This window comes from Suricata suricatta, chromosome 4 (genome assembly GCF_006229205.1).
Source record: "Suricata suricatta isolate VVHF042 chromosome 4, meerkat_22Aug2017_6uvM2_HiC, whole genome shotgun sequence".
NCBI lineage: Eukaryota > Metazoa > Chordata > Mammalia > Carnivora > Herpestidae > Suricata > Suricata suricatta.
The window spans coordinates 82,651,659-82,672,188 of NC_043703.1; the positions used below are offsets into that span (position 1 = coordinate 82,651,659).

General features: G+C 50.1%; 1 protein-coding gene across 1 annotated transcript in view; it reads left to right on the forward strand.

Moving 5' to 3' along the window:
- TGFBRAP1 (transforming growth factor beta receptor associated protein 1) overlaps positions 1 to 20,530 on the forward strand; it is a 66,289-nt gene that overhangs the window by 36,870 nt on the left and 8,889 nt on the right. The window contains exons 5-11 of the mRNA XM_029937090.1: positions 5,535 to 5,617; positions 8,638 to 8,979; positions 10,648 to 10,705; positions 12,480 to 12,623; positions 14,387 to 14,530; positions 15,205 to 15,364; positions 17,937 to 18,370. Coding sequence (XP_029792950.1) covers positions 5,535 to 5,617; positions 8,638 to 8,979; positions 10,648 to 10,705; positions 12,480 to 12,623; positions 14,387 to 14,530; positions 15,205 to 15,364; positions 17,937 to 18,370 — 1,365 coding nt within the window. The remainder of the gene's footprint in view (positions 1 to 5,534; positions 5,618 to 8,637; positions 8,980 to 10,647; positions 10,706 to 12,479; positions 12,624 to 14,386; positions 14,531 to 15,204; positions 15,365 to 17,936; positions 18,371 to 20,530) is intronic.

Genomic DNA, 20,530 nt, shown 5'->3' on the forward strand with positions numbered 1-20,530 from the left:
TCTTCTCTCGGTTCCTGCAGTTGGTGGTGACTTGTCTCCAGCGGCCTGCAGGTCTGGTTTGTAGGCACTTTGTGCTGTTATAAATGTCAGCGAGAGTTTGGTTTTGCTGTCCCCGTTGTTTTTATGTTTGTTTTACTCGTGGTAGAACATTTAAGTTTACAGGTCAGTGGCATTAGGTATGTTCGTACCATTGGGCGGCCTTCACCACCCTGCATCCCCAGAACGTCTTCTCCTCTTACAAAACTGAAACCCTGCCCACATTGACTAACTCCCCCTCCCACGCCCCCAGGAACTCCATGCTTTCTGTGTCTACCATGGTGGTTAGGCCACGTACCTCATGGAAGCAGTCATGCAGGGTTTGTCCTTTTGTGCCTGGCTTTCTTAGTGCAGTGTCCCAAAGGCTCATCTGTGCCATAATGCCTGTATATCAGAATTTCCTCCCTCTTTAAGGCTGACCCATACATTCTATTTTATGTACCTAGCGCAGTTGGCTTATCCATTCGCTGATGGAAACCTGGGCTGCATCCACCTTTTGGCTGTTACGGACTGCTGTGAAATAATTGTTCTGTTTTTATGCGGAGGCTGCAAGGTCAGAAGGGCAGCACTGCCACTGTCTTCCCAGATACCTTCGTTCTGAAACATTCTAAAGTAGTTTTTGGAAATTAAGTCCTTTACACGCATACACATACACTCAAACACATTCTGCATGACAGAGCCTACTATACATCAGTGAAAAACATAAGCAGCAAAGCAGGATTTGCAGTTTGCAGCACAGAGGGTAGGCTTGTTTCTCTACAATGTCAGTACCTCCTTCAGTATATAAATTAAAAAAATGAATTGCCCAATAGAAAAATGAATATGAACGGATATTTCATAGAAAGTGAAATCGCCCGTCTTACAAACGTATGAAAAGATGTTTTGTCTCACTCATACAGAGATGTGCAAATTAAAAGTTCACTAATAATGTTTCACTCAAATTGTTAAAGATCGGATGGTTTGCTGCAGCTGCACTCAGGGTGTGGGAAAGCGTCAGCTGAAGCAGCCTCAGCATGAGGGCACTTTGTGGCTCACTGTCCAAGTTACAAGGGTACAGTTCTGCTCCTAGAGTGGTATTCCCTGGATCGAATCACAAAAACACAAAATAACCAGTGTAGAAGACTCTTCGCTGTCCCGTTGTTTGTTAAAAAAACAACCACGTCCAACCAGATGTTGCTGGTGGAGGAGTTGTTGGGTGGCCCGGCTGTTGGGCTGCAGCGGAGCCAGGAACGAGACCAGAGAGGTCCTGTGTCAAGGCGGCAGGATCTGTGACAAGAGACCGTGCAGACAGACAGCACTGCATTTTAAAATGGGGGCAAGGGTTTGCTCATAAGTACATAGCATGTTTCTGGGGAGCTGCCTGAGAAATCAACAGTATCGATTACCTCTGGGGAGCTCTGGTTGAGCTGCAATAGGAAGGAGACTCTTCATAAAATACCTTTGAATGTTTTCAGATTTGAGCCATATGAATGTATCACGAGCATTGTAAATCCTAAAATAAACAGAAGAAAGAAACACATGCATGTGTTTAAAGAAAGAAAAAATCGAAGAGCAAGTTGGCTTTTGCCCCCAGAATGTTATTTTCCTTCCTAAAAAGCCTTGTGTTACTATTTTTTATTGTGTCCTTCGAGGGAGTTTGGACCTGTGCTTTGGGTGATGCATGAGGAGTTCCTCAGACCCTCCCTCCTCGCTGGCCCGGCCCCTGCCCCCGCTAGCCCTCTCCCTCTGGCTCTCCCCCAGCCCCCCCCCATCCCCACTGGCCACCCCACCCTGGGGACTGACCACTTTTCTTGCTCTGCGTGCATGTCCATTGTGTGGCTGCCTTCAGGACCAGGGCTTCCAGTTTGCATTTTCACCAGACCCTCGCTCTGGGACCGAGATGGGTGTGGGTGGAAAAGGTTCTGCTTTACAAGTTTGCATTAATTGGGTTTCTTTCTTTCTTTCCCTCCTTTCTTCCTTCTTTCCTTCCTATCCCTACATCTAGCTGAGCCAGCCAGGTGCCCTTATTTAATGAGGTTTCTTAACTGGAGGATTTCTCAGAGCTTTTATTTTTATTTTTTTAATGTTTTTTATTTTTATTTTTGAGAGAGAGACACAGTGCAAGCAGGGGAGGGTCAGAGAGAGAGGGAGACATAGAATCTGAAGACATAGAATCTGAGCTAGCTGTCAGCACAGAGCCCGAGACGGGGCTCAAACCCATGAACCGTGAGATCATGACCTGCGCCGAAGCCAGATGCTCAACTGACTGAGCCATCCAGGCACCCCTCTCAGAGCTTTTAATAATATCTATTGTGATCCCTAAGTAGCCATATATCATATATTTTATTATTGTTTTTCTGTGAATTCCCAAGAGGGATATATGTAAAGTACATTATTTTATACATTATGTATTTGTATTATATGTGCAGGTGTGTGTATGTATGTGTGTGCATATATACATGGCACATAAGTACTATTTAAGTATATATTTTATATGTCAACATTTACAGTACACATGCACATATATATGTACACATGTGTTTCCAAGCTTACTCAGGATGCATTGCCTTTTTTTTTTTTAATGTTTGTTTATTTTGAGAGAGGGAGAGAGAGAGAGAGTGCAGGTTGGGGAGGTGCAGAGATAGGGAGACACAGAATCCGAAGGAGGCTCCAGGCTCTGAGCTGTCAGTGCAGAGCCTGATGTGGGGCTCGAACTCATGAGTGTGAGATCATGACGTGACCCAAAGTTGGTTGCTTAACCAACTGAGCCCCCCAGGTGTCCCTAGATTGGCTTTTGAGTAAGAAGAGAATGTCCTGGCTGCTTAGGCAGACTCCTGTTTCTCCTAATAGATTTTGAGAAATATGTTTCTGTTTAGGCAATAATTTAAGGATGGAGAGTTTTAAAAGAAGTTTAAAAAAGCCAAAAACCCAGCACTGAAGTATGTATTACAGGAAGAGGTATGAATACAGTTAGAAGGATAACGTTCATACCAATTTTTGTTTAAAGTGTTGGCTGTACTCACGTTACAGGAACGATACATACATGCCACATATCCCAAGTCCTCTTGGTCTAAACAAGGCATTGTTATCTGATTAGTGGGCAGTCTCAGGCCAAGAGTAGGCCAGCCCCTGGACTTGTACCTGGTTGTAATGACTGCACCGGGCCGCCCCAACTGATCTGCAGTCATTCTCAGTAGGCAGGGGGTGTGCCCATTGGCCCTGCTCTCCTGGAGATAAGCCCACTGGCAAGGCCAAAGTGCTGAGCACTTGAGGTGGGAGGGGAGCCAAGCCCGACCCTAAAAAGTGGGCTTTTATGCCGTTACACAAGCCTCTTTCTAAATTGAATAGAATCTTCTGTTTCACAAAATTTCTAGTGACCCAAAGTAGGCAAGTTAGAAATCTCAATTCAGAAGTGTAATAGTAGAAACATAGGTCATGACTTGAGTTTCAGAGTGCGTGTGACCTCCTATGCCTGGCTGGGGCCGGGGGTGGGGGCCCTCCTTCTCTGCACAGAGCGGGTGTTGAGTGGCACTACTCAGAGATCTGTTTTGCTGCTTTACTTTCTGGGCCTGACACTTCTGACAGCTGCCTTACCCCAGGGAACAAATTAGTAAAACCCCACTGTTGAGTTAGCTGTGCTGTTGGGAGATACACAGACTTCCGTCCTCCTCGTCGGCCCCCCGCCGGCCCAGGTTTGTAGTCCAGCATCACCTGCACAGAGCGCCAGGGGCCTGTCCGTCATGGCGAGCGGTCCAGGACGGAGACCGTCGCTTTCAGAGCACCCACCTACAGCATTTGTGGACTAGGACCCAGGGAATAACCCCAGAGCCTTGGAGATTGGGAGTGTTCACCAAAGTGGTTTTCATCTCTCTTTAGGAAGGGAGAGAGGAGATGACCTTTGAGTCCGAGCCAGAGGAGTTGATTGTCCTTTGGCTGATTTCTCAACAGGCCAGGGTGTGATTGAGAATTCTTCCATGGCGGATGGGTCTGTTTCATCCTTTCTGCGAAGTGGATGGTCCTTATTACACCTGCTCCCAGACACGGAGCTAGCCTTTCCGTGCAGCAGAACCTGACCCACTCCTGACTGCTGCTTATTGTTGGGGGTGGAGAGGGAGCACCAGTAGGCCAGTTTTTAGGCCACACCTGGCTGATGTCAGGGAAGAAAAGTAAAGGCAAGTGATAAGGAGATGAAAAAGCAGCCTGCCTTTCCCGACTTCTCTAAAGGAACATCTGTGGGGAGAGGGAGGAAATGTTATACTTTTGAGAACTCTTCAAAACTATAGTGACAGCCTCTTTAAAAGCTGCTGTGAGGGGACAGAAGTGACGGCCTCCAGTATCGACTGTGTGCCTGCTGTGTACCTGGGCGACTCAGTGAGTGGAAAGATCTGCTTTTCTAAAATCCTGGCTTAGCCACTTACTGACGTCACCTACTTTGGGCTAAGATCCTAATGTCTCTGAGCAGACTGTCCCTCCCTCAGGGTTCACGACTACAGAGGAGAGAGCCCTTCAGATCTGGAAGCGCTTCCTGAATGGCAGGTGTTGGGGCGGGGGACTGACGTCCGCGCTGGGCCTCCAAGGAGTTCATGGCTTCCACAGCAGCACAGTGGTAGGAAAGTGGAGGAAGGGAACTCACAGGGTCTGAAACACAATTAGAGCCTTTGTGAGGGGTGATGGCCTGGCTGTGGGAAGGCACAGTAAGAACAGAGCAGAGAGACATGTCCAAAGTCTACTTGAAACAGTGGATGCTTCAGACCCTAGCACTGACCAAGTTGGACAGAGACGTGGAAGGAGTGGAACTAGGACACTGCAGGCCAACTCCCTGTGGCGTGCTTTGCTGTTTCCAGATGTCGCAAGAACAAAGGAGTTCAGTGGTCAAGGAAACCTGGATAGTACTGGGTTATAAAAAATCACCCAGCACCCTGATGGCCAGAATTGTCAGGCCGTGTGCGTCCCAGAGAGGGAATGTCCTACTCCTCCCAAGCTTAGTAGCACAGCTGGTTGATTTATCCATTTATTGATTGAATGGTATTGGCCCTGTGCCCTGAGGATGCTCAGAAGTGAAGTGTCCATTCCAGAAGAGCAGGAGCAGGCCGCCCCCAGACCACCAGAGACATTGGAGCCCTTGATACCAACCTGAGCAGCCAGGAGGAGAAGCGATCACAGCAGCCCTGTGAGCTAAGGGGAGGGAAACAGAAGATAAAAGAACACATTTGGGAAGGAAATGGGATTTACAGGAAAGATCCATGGGGAAGGTGCAGGAAGAATGGTCACCTAGAGAACAACTTTATTTCAGGACAAAGGAATGGTTCATTCTCTCTCTCTCTCTGTTGCACACACATAAATATTTTTGTCTGTATTGAAAATAATTTCATGCATTTCATATTTTCTATTTACCTTGTAACTTCTAGCTTCTGTGTAATAATGAGCAATTGGCTTGGGTTATGACTAGAAAGGTAGTTTTCCCCCACTGTGTTGGTTTCATGGTTCATCGAAGAGGTTCAACCTGTCTTTCCTTGCAGGTAATGTACAGAAGGATTCTGCAGCAGGCCGGGTTTATTCAGTTTGCACAACTTCAGTTCCTGGAAGCTAAAGAGCTCTTCAGGTAATTTGGTGGCAAGCCCTCTTGCATGTCCGTGGTCAAAACCTGCATCTATACACTGTGTGGCCATGATGGGAGAGGTCACCGTGGTTACTTCATGTAAGGGGAAGTGGTGAGGCTCCTTGACAGGAAGAGCTGCCACCGACTCTCAGTCCTCACCCCCGCCCTGTAGCCTCAGTTTACCTGCCCTGTGTCCTGAAGAGGGCAGAGGCTGACAAGGGGGCATCCGTAACAGTTTCATGACGAGAGGAGAAGGGGGCCCCAAAGGGTGAATTTAATAATGTGAAGGATTCCTAGGAAAATACTATTGCCCACTTTTCCTTTCCTTTAGAGATTTTTATGGGAAATTAGGGAGCGTAGGAAAAGAGCAGGTACTTCTGGGAAGACTCATGAAAACTGCTCCTACCAAAGACTTCAAAGGAGAATGTTCATAAGATCAACTTGGGATGTAGGTTTTCAGAATGTTTGACTAGAACACATTCTGTGTGGTCTAGAACCATCTCAAAGATAAAATGTATGTTAAGCGCTGGAAGAGATCCTTAATGTCCAAGTGACAACCGGAGCAGAGCGCCACTGTTCCACTGGGCACCAGACCCGCCACAGCTCTGACCGCCTGCTCTGGCACATGCTTGGCTTGGTAGGAGCAGGTTTCTAGGTAAAGCCGGAACCTAATCACAATGTGCCGTAGAGCTTACACTTACATAAATTCTCTCTGCTGTTATCATCAGTTCCTGGCAGGATCAGTAACGTTGGGGCTTAAATAGATTCTTTGTCCCTTTGGACCTAGGTGCTTTTCTGTCCTGCCTGCTTTATCTGTGCAGTGTCAGAAACCTCCTCGTTTAGGTCACGGGCACATCTTTTTCTCAGGTTAATTTGGAATGATGGGTGAATGGTCACAATATATTCATAGAAGAGTTCACAGATTTTGTAACAGACTCGTGTAGGGCCTGTCGGTCACTGAGAGAAGGTTCCCGGCTTTCATGCTTCAGCCTCTAACTGGTTTACATTGACCGCTGCTCAGTTTTTGTCAAAAGTGTGGCCGAGGGGGTGTCCAACTTCAGCTCAGGTCATCTCACGGTTCATGAGTTCAAGCCCCGCATCATGGGTCTGTGCTGACAGCTCAGATCCTGGAGCCTGTTTCACATATTGTGTGTCTCCCTCTCTCTCTCTGCCCCTACCTGGTTTGTCTTCCCCCCTTCAAAAATCAGTAAACTTAAAAAAAAAAAAAAAACAAAGACAAAAGTGTGGCTGAGAGAATTGACACTTGTTGAAGATACTTCCCAGACCAGTGTGATTTCACTTTCCCTTCCTGTACCCATGACAGATGCTGCTAGTAACGTGATTTTTTTTCTCATTGATGTGGGACTTGTCCTCAGATTCCTTCTCAGATCAGTGCTAGAAGCCACAACTACTAGCTAATAATGGTCAGCACCCGAGAGCGAGCCTCTTTATGCTTGCTATGGGCCCGTACATTCTGTATCTATTCCTCCAGATGTCCCTCAGCCTGTCCTGGTGTCCAGTCAGGCCAGCCCTTGGCCGTGAAGCACAGTTGGCCACAGTGCCAGAGTAAGACCATCCCCGGCGTTTATGGCGTGCCCATCTGAGTCTGGAATCAGGCTGGGTGCCCACGGGGCCGCCCGGGTGCCGCTCCACAGTGTGGGTGGAGTGCTCTGGGGGACAGTGCAGAGCCTGGGCTTCGATCTCCTCAAATGAGAAGCTTCCCAAATTGAGACTTGTGCCGTCATGACCTTTTGAGCTGGATAGTTTGCCACGGGCGCGCTCGTGCGGTGTACAAACCCTGGCCTCCACCGCTGCATGCCAGCAGCACCCTCCAATGGCGACCAAAAGGATCTCCAGACATGGCTAAGTGTTCCCCAGGGAGCCAAACTGCTTCTGCAGAGGGCCATTGCTTGGGGCAGAGGGAGCACACGCAAAGGCGGAGAGGCATGAAGTGTGTGAACTGGACAGGTGATGGGGGGGCGTTGAAGCCCCAGAGCATGACTGGGAAAGTAGAAGGCAAAGCTGTAATGTTGCTGGGAGCAGCTGGGAAGGGCCCTGAATGCTGAGCTCAGAAGTCTGAAGTCCACCTTGGGGAGGCCCAGAACCCTGGGAAGTGGGGAGGGGGCAGGAGTGGAAGCAAGGAGGGCCAGAGGCCGGAAGCCGGGGAAGAGGAGACAGAGCTTGAAGGAAGGCAGATGCAGTGAACATCGTGGGAAGTGTAGACCCTGGGCCCTACCTGAGGCCCCCATTCGTGTCTGGGGACCCTGCGTCTGTTTCTGTGGGGCTGCCTCTGGGCCAAGGTTGAGGGCCGTAGCTCCATATCACCACCTCTGGCTCGTTGTGGACAAGACGAGCGGGTGAGGTGGGGACAGGGTCAGCAGTGAAGTCACCAGATGGGCTCCCTGGCCTTCCGAGGTTAGGACGCCGTGCTGCCTGTTTGAGCTGCGGCCTAAGCTTATGCTCTGAAAGGCCAACCAGAGACCACGGATATGCCTCACAAATGCTCTCGTGGCTCCTGTGACAAGATCTCTGATGGGCATGTTGTAAGTCATGTTCTTTCCAAGTCCCTTCTTTGTGGACCGTTCAGCAAACCTGGTTATAGTTTAGTGTGAGGGAAACGTGGGACTGGACTTTGCCTTTGATTGGGCAGTGATGTGTTCCCCTCATGTTCCTCTCATGGCCTTGGTTTCCAGGGGGTCCGGCACTAACGGCGTTGGGGCCACCTCAGGTGTCTTGATATTTTGATGTTGCACATCAGCCCTGGCGGGTGCTGTGTCTCTCACCCTGCTTCCCGTGCTTCTGGGCCTCCCCAGGGCCTCTCTGCCGTTGGAATCACGTGGTGGCACGCGGTTCGGCAGTGCTCTGTTGGACTCGAGCATTGGGACGCTCGCTCTGACGTGCTCCCCACACGTCCAGCTCCCCGTTAACGTGTGTGGGCGTGCACGCCCCCCCATGTTGTTTTGTGTGCCTATGTGTACTCTCTCTCTCTTTTTGCTTCATTTAGTTTGACACTGTAATTGCAGAAGCGGCCAGCTTGACGTCCGGGAGCTGATCTCTCTCTACCCCTTCCTGTTGCCCACCTCCTCCTCATTCACACGGTCCCACCCTCCTCTCCACGAGTACGCAGACCTGAACCAGCTGACCCAGGGGGACCAGGAGAAGATGGCCAAGTGCAAGCGCTTCCTCATGAGCTACCTGAATGAAGTCCGCAGCACGGAGGTGGCAAACGGCTACAAAGAGGACATCGACACAGCCTTGCTCAAGCTGTATGCGGAGGCTGACCATGACAGTCTGCTGGACCTCCTGGTCACCGAGAACTCCTGTCTGCTGACAGACAGCGCCGCCTGGCTCGAGAAGCACAAGAAGTGAGTGTCCCCTCCCCGCACGCAGCCAGGGGCCCTCCTGCCACCACGGGCGGGCTCTTGTGAAGCAGGGCCGCCTCAGGTGACCACCTCGACATCCTGGTGACAGCCCAGTGCCCCTCAGGGTGGAGCCCCTTCAGCACAGTCTGAAGACCAGCCAGAAGGGTCTCGGAAAGCATTCAGTCACATACCAGCTCTTTAATGATGCTGAACACAGCCAGGCAGAGGCCCGGTTAGTAAAGGAAGTGATTTGTAGCCTTCACGTCTGTAGGATTCCACGTAGGACTCATCCACGGAGGACACCGCACGTGTGCTGGTAAACTTGGGAGCACACTAGAGTCCCTGATGACTGGATTGCACAGAGAGATGGACATCGCGCATAAATAGATACAAAGGGGACTTGATCTTATTGATAAACGTTTATGGCTTAAAACTCCACCTCTATCACAGCCCCTGTCGGTAGTCAGCGGCCCCTGGCCATTTGCGCAAGGGCAGTGAAGCGTAGTGACTGGCGTGGGCAGGGCCGGTGGCTTCTTCGTTCTGGGCAGCCATGAGAGGCCTTTCTTCAAAAGTGCTGGACGATCCCTAGACTCCTTCAAGCAGTGAGAGTCTTTATCTGTGGTTTCCGGTATGCATTTGAGATAGCAGGAGTACTGATGAAATCCCACGGAAACCACAGGGCTTACGGGCTGGATCCTGTTCAGATGCCTGAGACCATGCAGGGCTGGTAACTGGGCTCGGCATGGGTGTTCGCTCCTCCCGGTGCTTTCCCTCAGGGTCCCAAAGACGCCACGGGAGGGTGCAACTTTGATTCGGAACCAGAAAATCACACCGGTGGCTCCAGACAGTCAGGGCCTGAAGAAGGGGAGCGCCAACGAGTAGTTCGTGATCTTTGCAGTTTGCTGAGGGCAGAACTCCAGCACACCCCTGTGCCCCCTTGTGCCCGTCACCAGCTGGGGCGGGGGATGACCGGGAGCAGGGCACCCCAGTGGAACCCAGGACCCTCGAACAGCTCACCGCATGGGCAGTGTCAGTGCTGTCGCTAGCCTCTTCCACTCACTAGTGAAGAAATGGTGGTGGACAGGCAGTCCGCTTGCCCAAGGCCATGGCGTCCCTAAGTCCTGAAACCTGAATTGACGCTGAGGGCCCCTCTCCCAGGACTCATCCCGACCTGCCATCTTCTGCAGTGGCTGGGTGCTCTTGGCCCGTATTGGCGGTCATTCACATTCAGGCTCCTTACCCTTTCCTTCATAATAGCTCAGACAGCATGCTTCCCGAATATTCTTTTAACACCTCGTGATGTTACCATCACCTTGTGATGTGAAACACCAGTGATTATTCTAAAGAGATACAGAATCATATTAATATCTGAGGAAATTGTAAAGCCATTCCAAATGTCATTCTCCATGGTGTAATTACTGTTTTATTTTTTCAGCTCACACTAGGCTTGAATATGATCCTTTTTTGGAAGTTGAGGGGGCATGCATTTGAATACCAGAAGGAAATAAACAGAAATGAGGATCTTTTTGTCATTGGAAATTGTTGTTGAACTCTTGAGTTGAACATGAGGGGCTGGGGCGGGGCCGGCCTGGAGGGGGTCTGTCGCTGGGGGGGGGGGTGCCCCTGCAGCAGCTGGCGGAGAGGGTGCACTTACCACGTGTCTTCTTTCAGGTATTTTGCACTTGGACTGCTGTATCATTATAATAACCAAGATGCCGCTGCAGTGCAGGTTAGTCCTGAAGCGTCCCGGCATTGCTTCCCTCAGCGTTAGGCGGAAGGGAGACCCACAGGCTGGTGGAGGCCTCCTTTGCCTGGTCTCCACCCTTTTTCACAGAATAAGAATAGCAGCCGTTTTAGAAAGTGAGTTCCTTGAGAAATGTCAGCCGAGGGTTTTCTTCTGTTTGTCTTTGCATCTCATTCAAGGGCATTTTCACGATGGAGTTTTGAAAATTTAAGAAATAAAAGTAACGATTTCTTACTGAGCCACCAGGCATGGGACATCACTGACTTATCAGAAAACTATGTTTTGTGTATAATGTTAATGACAATGACTGCTGCCAGTGGGCAGAGTAAGTCATTCTCCCCATTTCACCTGCGAGGAACCTAACGGTGATGGAGGCCAGTCCCTGGCCCAGGGTCATGGTGTCGCTCCCCAGAACGGGGATTCAAACCACTGCTCCGGTGGCCCTGGCAGAGACTGCGCCTGAGGCGAAATGGCCTCAGCGGCTGGTCTCCTGTTTCATCCCACCTCTCATGCCTCGTGACAAGCCCCCTCTCACGTGTCAGGAGGCCTTCTCCCCTCCTGCCACTCGGATGCCCTGGTAGCGCCCTTGCTCGGTTGTGTTTGGAGAGTGGCCAGGAACGTCAGCAGCGTTCCCCTGGCGAAAGTCAGCCCTATGACTTCGGTGAGGCCACACGTCATCACGGCTGCGTAACATGATGGCAGAGGAGGTTTAAAAGAAATGGGTTTCCATCAACACACCCAATGGCTAATAGTAGATGTCAGCGTCAAGGATGACATTTTTATATTGTAAAACACATGACTGGAAGAATTATAGCTTGATGTAACTGTAATAGTAATGGCAGAGCTAGAGAGAGTGGGGTTTGCAAAATCCAAGTGATATGAAATAAATCTTTATACATGGAAAAACTCTTAAAAAATGACCCATTTCCGTGTATGTGTGATTAGGTTATTTGGTGTGAGGAATTCGGTGTTGAAGACATTGGGACCCTAAGAAAGGCTCATCTGCTAACACCCCATGCAGAGCGCACACACCGTCAGCCCCGTGTCTTGGGTGTCTTGTGGGTGGTGAGGTCCTGAGCGCACTGGGCAGGTGGGTGCAGTAACGGGGTGTAACGGGGTATGGTGTGGGCCGAGGGGCCACCGCCTCTTCCACCCCGTTGTGATGCGGCCTCATTCTGGGTTTCTGAAAGTACGCTTTGGTTTACACAGCAGGGAAGTTTCTGAATGAAATAGCGAGGGACTTTTATTATTAGCAGCTGTCATGAGCCCCTGTGCACAAGACAGAGCACTAGGGGACAGAATCACCAGAAGTTTTGCAAGCACAGTATTTGACCCTCCCAGTCCACCAAGGACTTCAAAGTCCAGGATTCTTGTGGTGGGGTGGGTGGAAACAGCCAATGGAAGCAGTTAAGTTTCTTCTGTGTCAAGATGCTCTCAGTAATTGTTTTATTTCATGAGGAAACATTCTTAATACATCTACCTCTTTCCATTTATTGTGTTTGCTATTCATATTACTTTGATATTATCAGAAAGGAAAGAAAAAAAATATGGTGCTTTATTTTCTTGATTTCCTGGACCATGTCTTCTTATTCCTCTTTTCCTCTGAAAAACCTAAAATTGATTGAGGGTTTCAAAATTTAAAATTTGTACTACTACTTTTAAGTATCAAAAGGCCAAATAAGTAAACATGTGCCCTTCCTTAGGTAATTCTAAAAGGTATGTAACCTTCCATTTCTTTTTATTCTTTACTCCTTTCCAGTTGTGGGTAAACATTGTGAATGGGGACATTCACGACTCCACTCGCTCAGACCTGTACGAATATGTCGTTGATTTCCTCACCTACAGCTTAGACCAGGAACTCGTGTGGAAGTACGTGGATTGGGTCCTGCAGAAAAGCGAGGAGGTTCGTGCTTCATAAATGCATTTGGGGCGGGGCGGTGATTTTAGGTGAGAAGCCAGCCATACCACACGCCCTCCATGGGGTTCCTCCCCTCCTGACAGCTCATGGTGAACCCTAAGAACGCCAGCTCTTAGGACGTTTTGCGTTTCAGCACTTCTAAGCTGCACCGTTCTGCATGTCTGTGTGGGGCAGGCCCCTTCCGTAGAAAAGCATAAAGCGTAGCCACACCCCATTCTTCAGCATCTTCTGAAAAACGTGTGTGTGAACCCCCATTCCTGAGTGTGGTGCTTCTGATTTCTGTGGGCTGGTGCAGGATCAGACTGTGGCTTTGCAGGGCGTGGTACCCGGCCTGGGCCATGCCAGGCAGACCCTCGTCCTGTCTCTGCGCCGCACCCCCTTGCATGGCAGTTGTGGTTCTGGAGGTAGGAGGGAGCCCTGTGCAGGACTTGCCGTCTTGGCTCCCCTCGGAGAGAGGAACATAGCTTCCTGACGCAAGAGCTTCATCTTAAACGTAGAGTTTTCTGCATGTCACATCTGCCTTTTTAAACTCTAAGCTTGGGTATGTTCTCCATGGTATTGTCTGAACTGGGAGGTCCGAGCCCATGTACCTCATGTACTTTTTATTCCATCTTTAATGGGCCTCTGTGCACATGCGTGTACAACATACCCTGACACACTCATGCACACCTGCAACATGGATCCAAAACTGCTGAAAGCTTTGGGCTCCTCCCAGTGCTAATAGCTGGTATCAGCACATCATTCCCAGAATCCCATGTGCCCGGTGATGCACCAGCCACTCGATCTGTCTCTTCTCTTTCAAATGCCACAACAGCATCACGAGGGGGAATTATGGATGAGGAAAGCAAAGCTCAGCTCTAGAAAGTTCCCCAAGGTCGAATACAGCACAGACACAAATCCAGGCTTCTAGAACTCAGACTTCACACTCAGGAGAGCTGTGCTGTATTTCTGGTGGGTGCATGTGTGTGTGCGTGTATGTGCATGTGTGATAGAATGTGCACACGCCAGTGCCCAGGGGAAGTACAGTATGGCTTTACTTTCGTACCTGATCCATTCGCACTTCATGGAAGGTGGAAATGCCACAGGGCGCTCCATTCAACAGGCACAGGAAGGCAGTCTGGAAACTGGCTCAGGGATGGGCCTTGGATCTGCAGAGATGAGCCACATAGTGGATTCCTGTGTGTGGAGAACTGAGTTCTGAGTACTGAGGCAGTACTCTTATTTGTTCTTTCACTTACTAGTCAGCAAGTGACCATCCTTGTCTGCGGATCGTCTTAATATTACACAGTTGTTGCACCTCGAGTTAATGTTTCTCTGTTTAATTTCTGACCCTTTAGAAATTTTTTTTAATGCTTATTTTTTTTTTTTTTTGAAAGAGAAAGCACAAGTAGGGGAGGGGCAGAGAGAGGGAGACACAGGATCAGAAGCAAGCTCCAGGCTCTGAGCTGTCAGCACGGAGCCCGACGTGGGGTTCAAACTCATGAGCTGTGAGACCATGACCTGAGCCAAAGTCGGATACTTAACCCACTGAGCCACCTGGGTGCCCCTGATTTCTCACCCTGTTAGAAGAAATTCTGATGAGACATATGAGGAGGTTTCCCATCTTTGTGCCAGGCTCTTTGGTCTTCGCCAGTGCTCCACCCATCATGTTTTGCTGTGTCTCTGTTTTTGACAACGACGTTCCCTGGACATAAATACACAGTGATCAGAATAAAGAGATAGCTAAATTTTAACTATTCTTCTTTCAGGTTGGAGTCCAAGTTTTCACCAGGAGACCTTTGGATGAACAGCAGAACAGTTTTAATCCAGACAATATTATCACTTGCCTTAAGAAATACCCTAAAGCCCTCATTAAGTATCTAGAGCATCTGGTCATCGACAGGAAACTGCAGGTGAGCACTTTTGAACTTAGACTAACATGTGCAGGGCTGCCATGTCATAGTTGTAACTTGAGATAGAATTTGACCAGAGAGCTTCTTGGCAGATGGTTCTAATGTAGTATTTTAAGTGTAGTTTTCAGTGTCCTAACGTAATAGTTTTAACGCCCTGCTCCCTGGATGCTCAGTCTGTGCTGGCGGATGGTCTAGAAGACTGGAGGCTAATGCAAGAGAGCACAAGAGCATGTTGCCTTTTCTTTACCCTCCGTCTTGTGTCCATTCTGCTTCGGTTTTTCTTCTCTTTTCCTTCTTTGGCATTATCCTTGGAGGAAATGAGAGAAGCTGTACCTTGGGAAATGCCTAAATCCCGTGGCCCTTCTTAGATGAGGAGTGGCTCTTATATATTTTGCACATGGATTTTAAGTATACCTTCCCCGTATCATAGTTTCTGAGATGTTTCCGATCCAACCCGTGTGTTCTGTTCGGTGCCCTTGAGCCCCCCTCCCAACCCGGCCTCCCAGGGGGCGGTCCCAGTCTGGGGGTAGGGGCGGGCCCAGTCTGTTGGGAGGGGCGGTCCCAATGGGGGGCGGAGACTGTCCGGGTCTGGGGGGAGGGGCGGGCCCATCTCCAGAGCGCCCCCGGCTGGCCGCTCCGGCCTCCTGCCTGGCAGCGCTGCCCATCTCCCGCAGAGGGAAGAGTACCACACGCGCCTGGCGCTCCTCTACCTGGACGAGGTGCTGCAGCAGCGGCCGGGCGCCAGCGGCACGGGCGCGGGAGCCACGGAGACGCAGGCCAAGCTGCGGCGCCTGCTCCAGAAGTCGGACTTGTACCGAGTCCACCTTCTTCTAGGTGAGCAGCTGCCGCCAGCCTCCCCCCAACCTCTGCTGGTGAAGCCCCTGCCGGACGTAGCTCCCCTCTGATGGGGTGATTCCTTGAGCCTCTCGGAGCAAAGGCAGCCTTCTTAGAGGGCGGGGCAAAGCTTCTCTGGCCTGCACCCTGTAGAAAGGGACTTTGGCCTTTTAGCCTGGATACTCGGCTGCCCCGGGGTGGGGCGGGGTGGGGGTAGGGGGTTGGAACTCTGGTACCTGCCAAGCATACCTTCATCTAGACTGCCTTATTCCTGCAGTTCAGTTCCTTCGATGTCATGAGCGTTTGGGCAAGGCTCTGCCCGCTGGCACCGCCCCCACAGCCCTCTCGGATTGGGATTGCTCGGGGCTCCGAACCTTGAGCCCTGAGCCACCAGCATCTCGGACGGGAGCCGAGTTTTCATCCCCTTGGGATGCAGAGTCCACGGTTGTGCAAAGTGCCACGAAGTGGCATAGTGCTTGCACCTGGTAGAATTAACTAGAATTAACGTCTCGGCCTTCCTGTGCTCAGAACCAGTAGACTTTGCTTCAGCACTGTGCTTGGGGCCCATTTTAAGTGGCAAAATTCCCAACCAAAAGCACAAAAACATGGTACTACGTAAACTATGGAGAGGACCAGTTACAGGATGAGGACTAGGGCTGCAGCAGGAAGTCAGAGCCTCACCTTATGGGCCCTCATATGGGAATGTACGTGTCAGGTGGCTCAGGTTTTGTGCCGCCTGATGCAAGTCCACAGATGAGCATAAAAGTACCACAACTGCTGGTTTTGGAGTTACAGATACATTTTGGTGAGCAGGCGAATTCACAAATACAGAATCTGTGAGAAAGGAGGGCTGACCGAATATGCCAGGCCCAGGTCAGTGCATTATGACACTTTCCATAACAACCCTCTGAAATAAGTCCTGCTTTTAAAAATTATTTTTATTATTGTTTCTACAGCGGTGTGATTTAAAGCTTAGAGAAGTTACCCAACTTGCCCCAGGTCACGCAGCTCATGAGCAGCAGGTCCAGAGTGTGCACTGGGGTGGTCACTACCTCCTGTGAACCACAGAAACTAGTTGTGGCCTTCGTTTGCACCGGGGCTGACCTTCAGCTGTGATGCACGCCAGCTACCCTGCTCCCTCTCGGCGCTGTCTGTGCTTACTGGGCGGTGCCTGTGCTCTGTGGTAGTTAAATAGCATTACTGTCGCCCCGACTTCCGTCCTTCCTGCTTCACAAATCTCTTCATACAAATCTCACACTAGTCATGGGTCTGTCGGTCAGGTTCTCAGTCAGCTGGTGTGAGCATGTGTAGAGAGTATCAGATGTTGCACTGAGGATATAAAGGTAGGTGTTGGATGTAACTTGGTTCTTGCTGTCAGTTTAATGAGAATGCAGATAGTGGCTGACGGGAGCCCTACATGGGGTACCCAGGAGGGAACGTAGAGGAGGTGCTGTTTGAGCAGTCACAGAGACAAGTCTGGGCTTCCAGTTAAGGATAGGAGCTTGCAGGAAAGGGGATATCCGCCAGGGCACTGGGGAAGAGCACTGGAAACCGAGAGACTCTTTCCCCTTGTTAGCTCACTTCGGCGTGGTCAGCCTGCGCACACTGTAGTAACATTTCTTGCACAGTCTGCCCGCTTGGGTGGCTGAGGGTCAAATAGACACAGGATGATAGATGTGGAGAGTGTAGGTCATGGCAACGGTCTTTTCTCAACCATCTCTGGGCTTCTCTTGTGCCTTACGTGTGGTAGCCACTTAGTGGCTATTTGATGACCGTTCCTTGTGAGGGTGACAGGGATGCATGTTGCAGCTTTGTATCTGGTGCTGCAGGTGACAGTGTGGTAGGACCAGCCATTTGCTGCGGGTGTCTGCCTTAAACCTCAGGCGGAGATGGCCACACTCCCAGGTCAGAATGCCTAGAATTCCAGCATTAACGTAGGCCCTTTAGATGGGAGCTGTCCTCTGAACATTCTTCTATGGCAGGCGCAGATCTTACATTATCTTCCTAGGTTACAGAGGGAGTGGCAAACAAGGGGCCACTGCGGGCAGGACCTCGGTCAGAATTTTCTGTGCTCAGAGCCTGAGACCTTAAATTGCGGGAGAAACAAAAGCTTTAGACTAATGTCGATATGGATTGTTAACGAGAGGAACCCATACTCCTCTCTGCGAACTGTATTTTCAGTTGGAACAGTGGGGTTTACCACACATTTTTGGCAGGGAGGCTTCTTATCGGAACTTAAGTCCACGTAGCTAGCACCTTTCTGCTGTCATCGAAGATCCTGTCCTGGGAACATGGGAACAGTGTGGGATTACTTGGAAGGCTGGAGCCGTGAAACTGCTGTTTCGCTAGGGCCTGCTGAGATGACAGGTCGTTTGTTTGATTCGGCCACTAAGCATGGTGTAGTCTGAGGTTAGCCTCTGCCTATGGGTAGGGTCTGGGTTCCTCTTGGGGAGCACCCACATCCGCAGCACGGGCGTGAGGCCAGCCTGGCAGGAACCGTCTAGGTGGCCGGCCCTGCCTGGGGGTTGGGGGCGCCCGGAGCTGGCTCTAACCACTGGCTGCTGCTGCACAGACAGAGTCCGGGGTGCCGGCCTCCCCATGGAGAGCGCCATTCTGCACGGGAAGCTGGAGGAGCACGAGGAGGCGCTGCGAATCCTGGTGCATGAGCTGCGGGACTTCTCCGCGGCCCAGGACTACTGCCTGTGGTGCTCCGATGGCAGAGACCTGGCGTACCGGCAGCGGCTCTTCCATATGCTGCTGGCCATGTACCTCCAGCCCAGCCCCGCGGTGCCCGAGCTGACTGTGGCCGCCACGGACCTCCTGAACCACCACGCGGCTGAATTCGACGCTGCGAGGGTCCTGCAGCTGCTGCCGGGCAGCTGGTCGGTGCAGCTCCTGCGCCCGTTCCTGACTGGGGCCGTCAGGGACAGCGTGCACACTCGGAGGACCGCTCAGGTGGCCCTCGGCCTGGCCAAGTCTGAAAACCTGATCTACAAGTACGACAAGGTGAGAGCCAGGCTCAGATAAAGACCTGCAGGTGGAACAGCTGGGCTGGGTGGGAATTCTGTTCTTGCACTTGTGAGGAACCTCTGTACCGGTTTCCAGAGCGACTGCACCGGTTTGCATTCCCACCAGTAGGACACATCTTGTCACGGCCTGGGTCCCATCCTGGGAGCCCCATCCTCGTGACCTCACCCACCCTCTGTCACCTACCCAGCATATCGCATTGAAAATGAGAGCTTCCACCTAGGAAGGGGGTGGGGGTGGGGGATACAGACGTTTAGTCCACGACAGTCCCCAGTTCATAGCCTCTTCCAGAGATGTCTCTCTTGGGAGGCCTGATCTCTGTGCTGCCAGCAGAGGGGTCTTTCCAGAGCAGGAACCTGACATATTCGTCCCACAAGGAAGCCTTCATGACTCCCCACTAGAGGAGTTGAGGCCTGGAAGGTTCCATCTCCTCTCCTTTGGCCTGGCCCTTTCCATCTGTTGCTGCTTCCTGGGATGTGTGGAATCTCCCGGATGTGACAGGTTGCTTCTCACACACAGGCTTTGCTGCCTAAGACATTGTTTCTTTCTTTTTTTTTTCTTTAGATTTCTGTTTAACTTCTAAATTGCTTTACCTATTAAATTGTCACATTCAGACTATGAGCTTGCAGTGCTTTTCATGTCCACCATATACTGAAAGTATTTTGTTGATTAGCAAATAATTTTACAATATTTCTGTGTGCAGTTGTTGGAAATACTGATGATTTTTGTCTTGGCATTCAAAAAAAAGTTTAAACAGGTATCCATTAGGATTCAACAGCTTCCTTTCTTCTTCTCCGTGATGTATTTTTTAATAGTTTATTGCCAAGTTGTTTTCCGTATAACACTCAGTGATCTTCCCCACAACCATCACATCTTCCCCATGACCATCACACCCCCTTACCTTTTCCCCCTCCCCCTTCAGCCCTCAGTTTGTTTTCAGTATTTAAGAGTCTCTCATGCTGTGCCTCCCTCCCTCTCCCTAACTCTCCCCCGCCCCTTTCCCCTTCCCCTGGTCTCCTGTTAGGTTTCTCCTGTTAGACCTATGAGTGAAAATATATGGTATCTGTCCTCTTCTGCCTGACTTATTTCCCTTAGCATAACACCCTCGAGGTCCATCCACTTTGCTACAAATGACCAGATTTCATTCTTTCTCATTGCCATGTAGTATTCTATTATATAGAAAAACACATCTTGATCCATTCATCAGTTGATGGACATTTAGGCTCTTTCCATGATTTGGCTATTGTTGAAAGTGCTGCTGTGAACATTGGGGTACATGTGCCCCTATGCATCAGCGCTTCTGTATCCTTTGGGTAAATTCCTAGCAGTGCTATTGCTGGGTCATAGGAGAGTTCTATTGGTAGTTTTTTGAGGAACCTCCACACTGTTTTCCAGAGCGGCTGCACCAGTTTACATTCCCACCAATAGTGCAGGAGGGCTCCCGTTTCTCCACATCCTCGTCAGAACTATAGTCTCTTGATTTGTTCATTTTAACCACTCTGACCATTGTGAGATGGTATCTCAGTGTGGTTTTGATTTGTATTTCCCTGATGATGAGTGACGCTGAGCATCGTTTCATGTGCCTGTTGGCCATCTGGATGTCCTCTTTGGAGAAGTGTCTATTCATGTCTTCTGCCCATTTCTTCACTGGACTATTCGTTTTTAGGTATGGAGTTTGGTGAGTTCCTTGTAGATTTTGGATACTAGCCCTTTATCTGGTATGCCATTTGCCACTATCTTTTCCCATTCTTTCAGCTGCCTATTAGTATTTTTTATTGTTTCCTTTGCATTGCAGAAGCTTTTTATCTTGAAGAAGTCCCAATAGTTCATTTTTGTTCTTGATTCCCTTGCCTTTGGGGATGTATCAAATGGAAAATTGCTGCGTTTGAGGTCAAGGAGGCTATTTCCTGCTTTCTCCTCTAGGGTTTTTATGTTTTCCTGTCTCACATTCAGGTCCTTCATCCATTTTGAGTTTATTTTTGTGTATAGTGTAAGAATGTGGTCTGGTTTTATTTTTCTGCATGTTGCTGTCCAGCTCTCCCAGCACCACCTGTTAAAGAGGCTGTCTTTTTTCCATTGGACACTCTTTCCTGCTTTGTCAAAGATTAATTGGCCATACACTTGTGGGTCCAGTTCTGG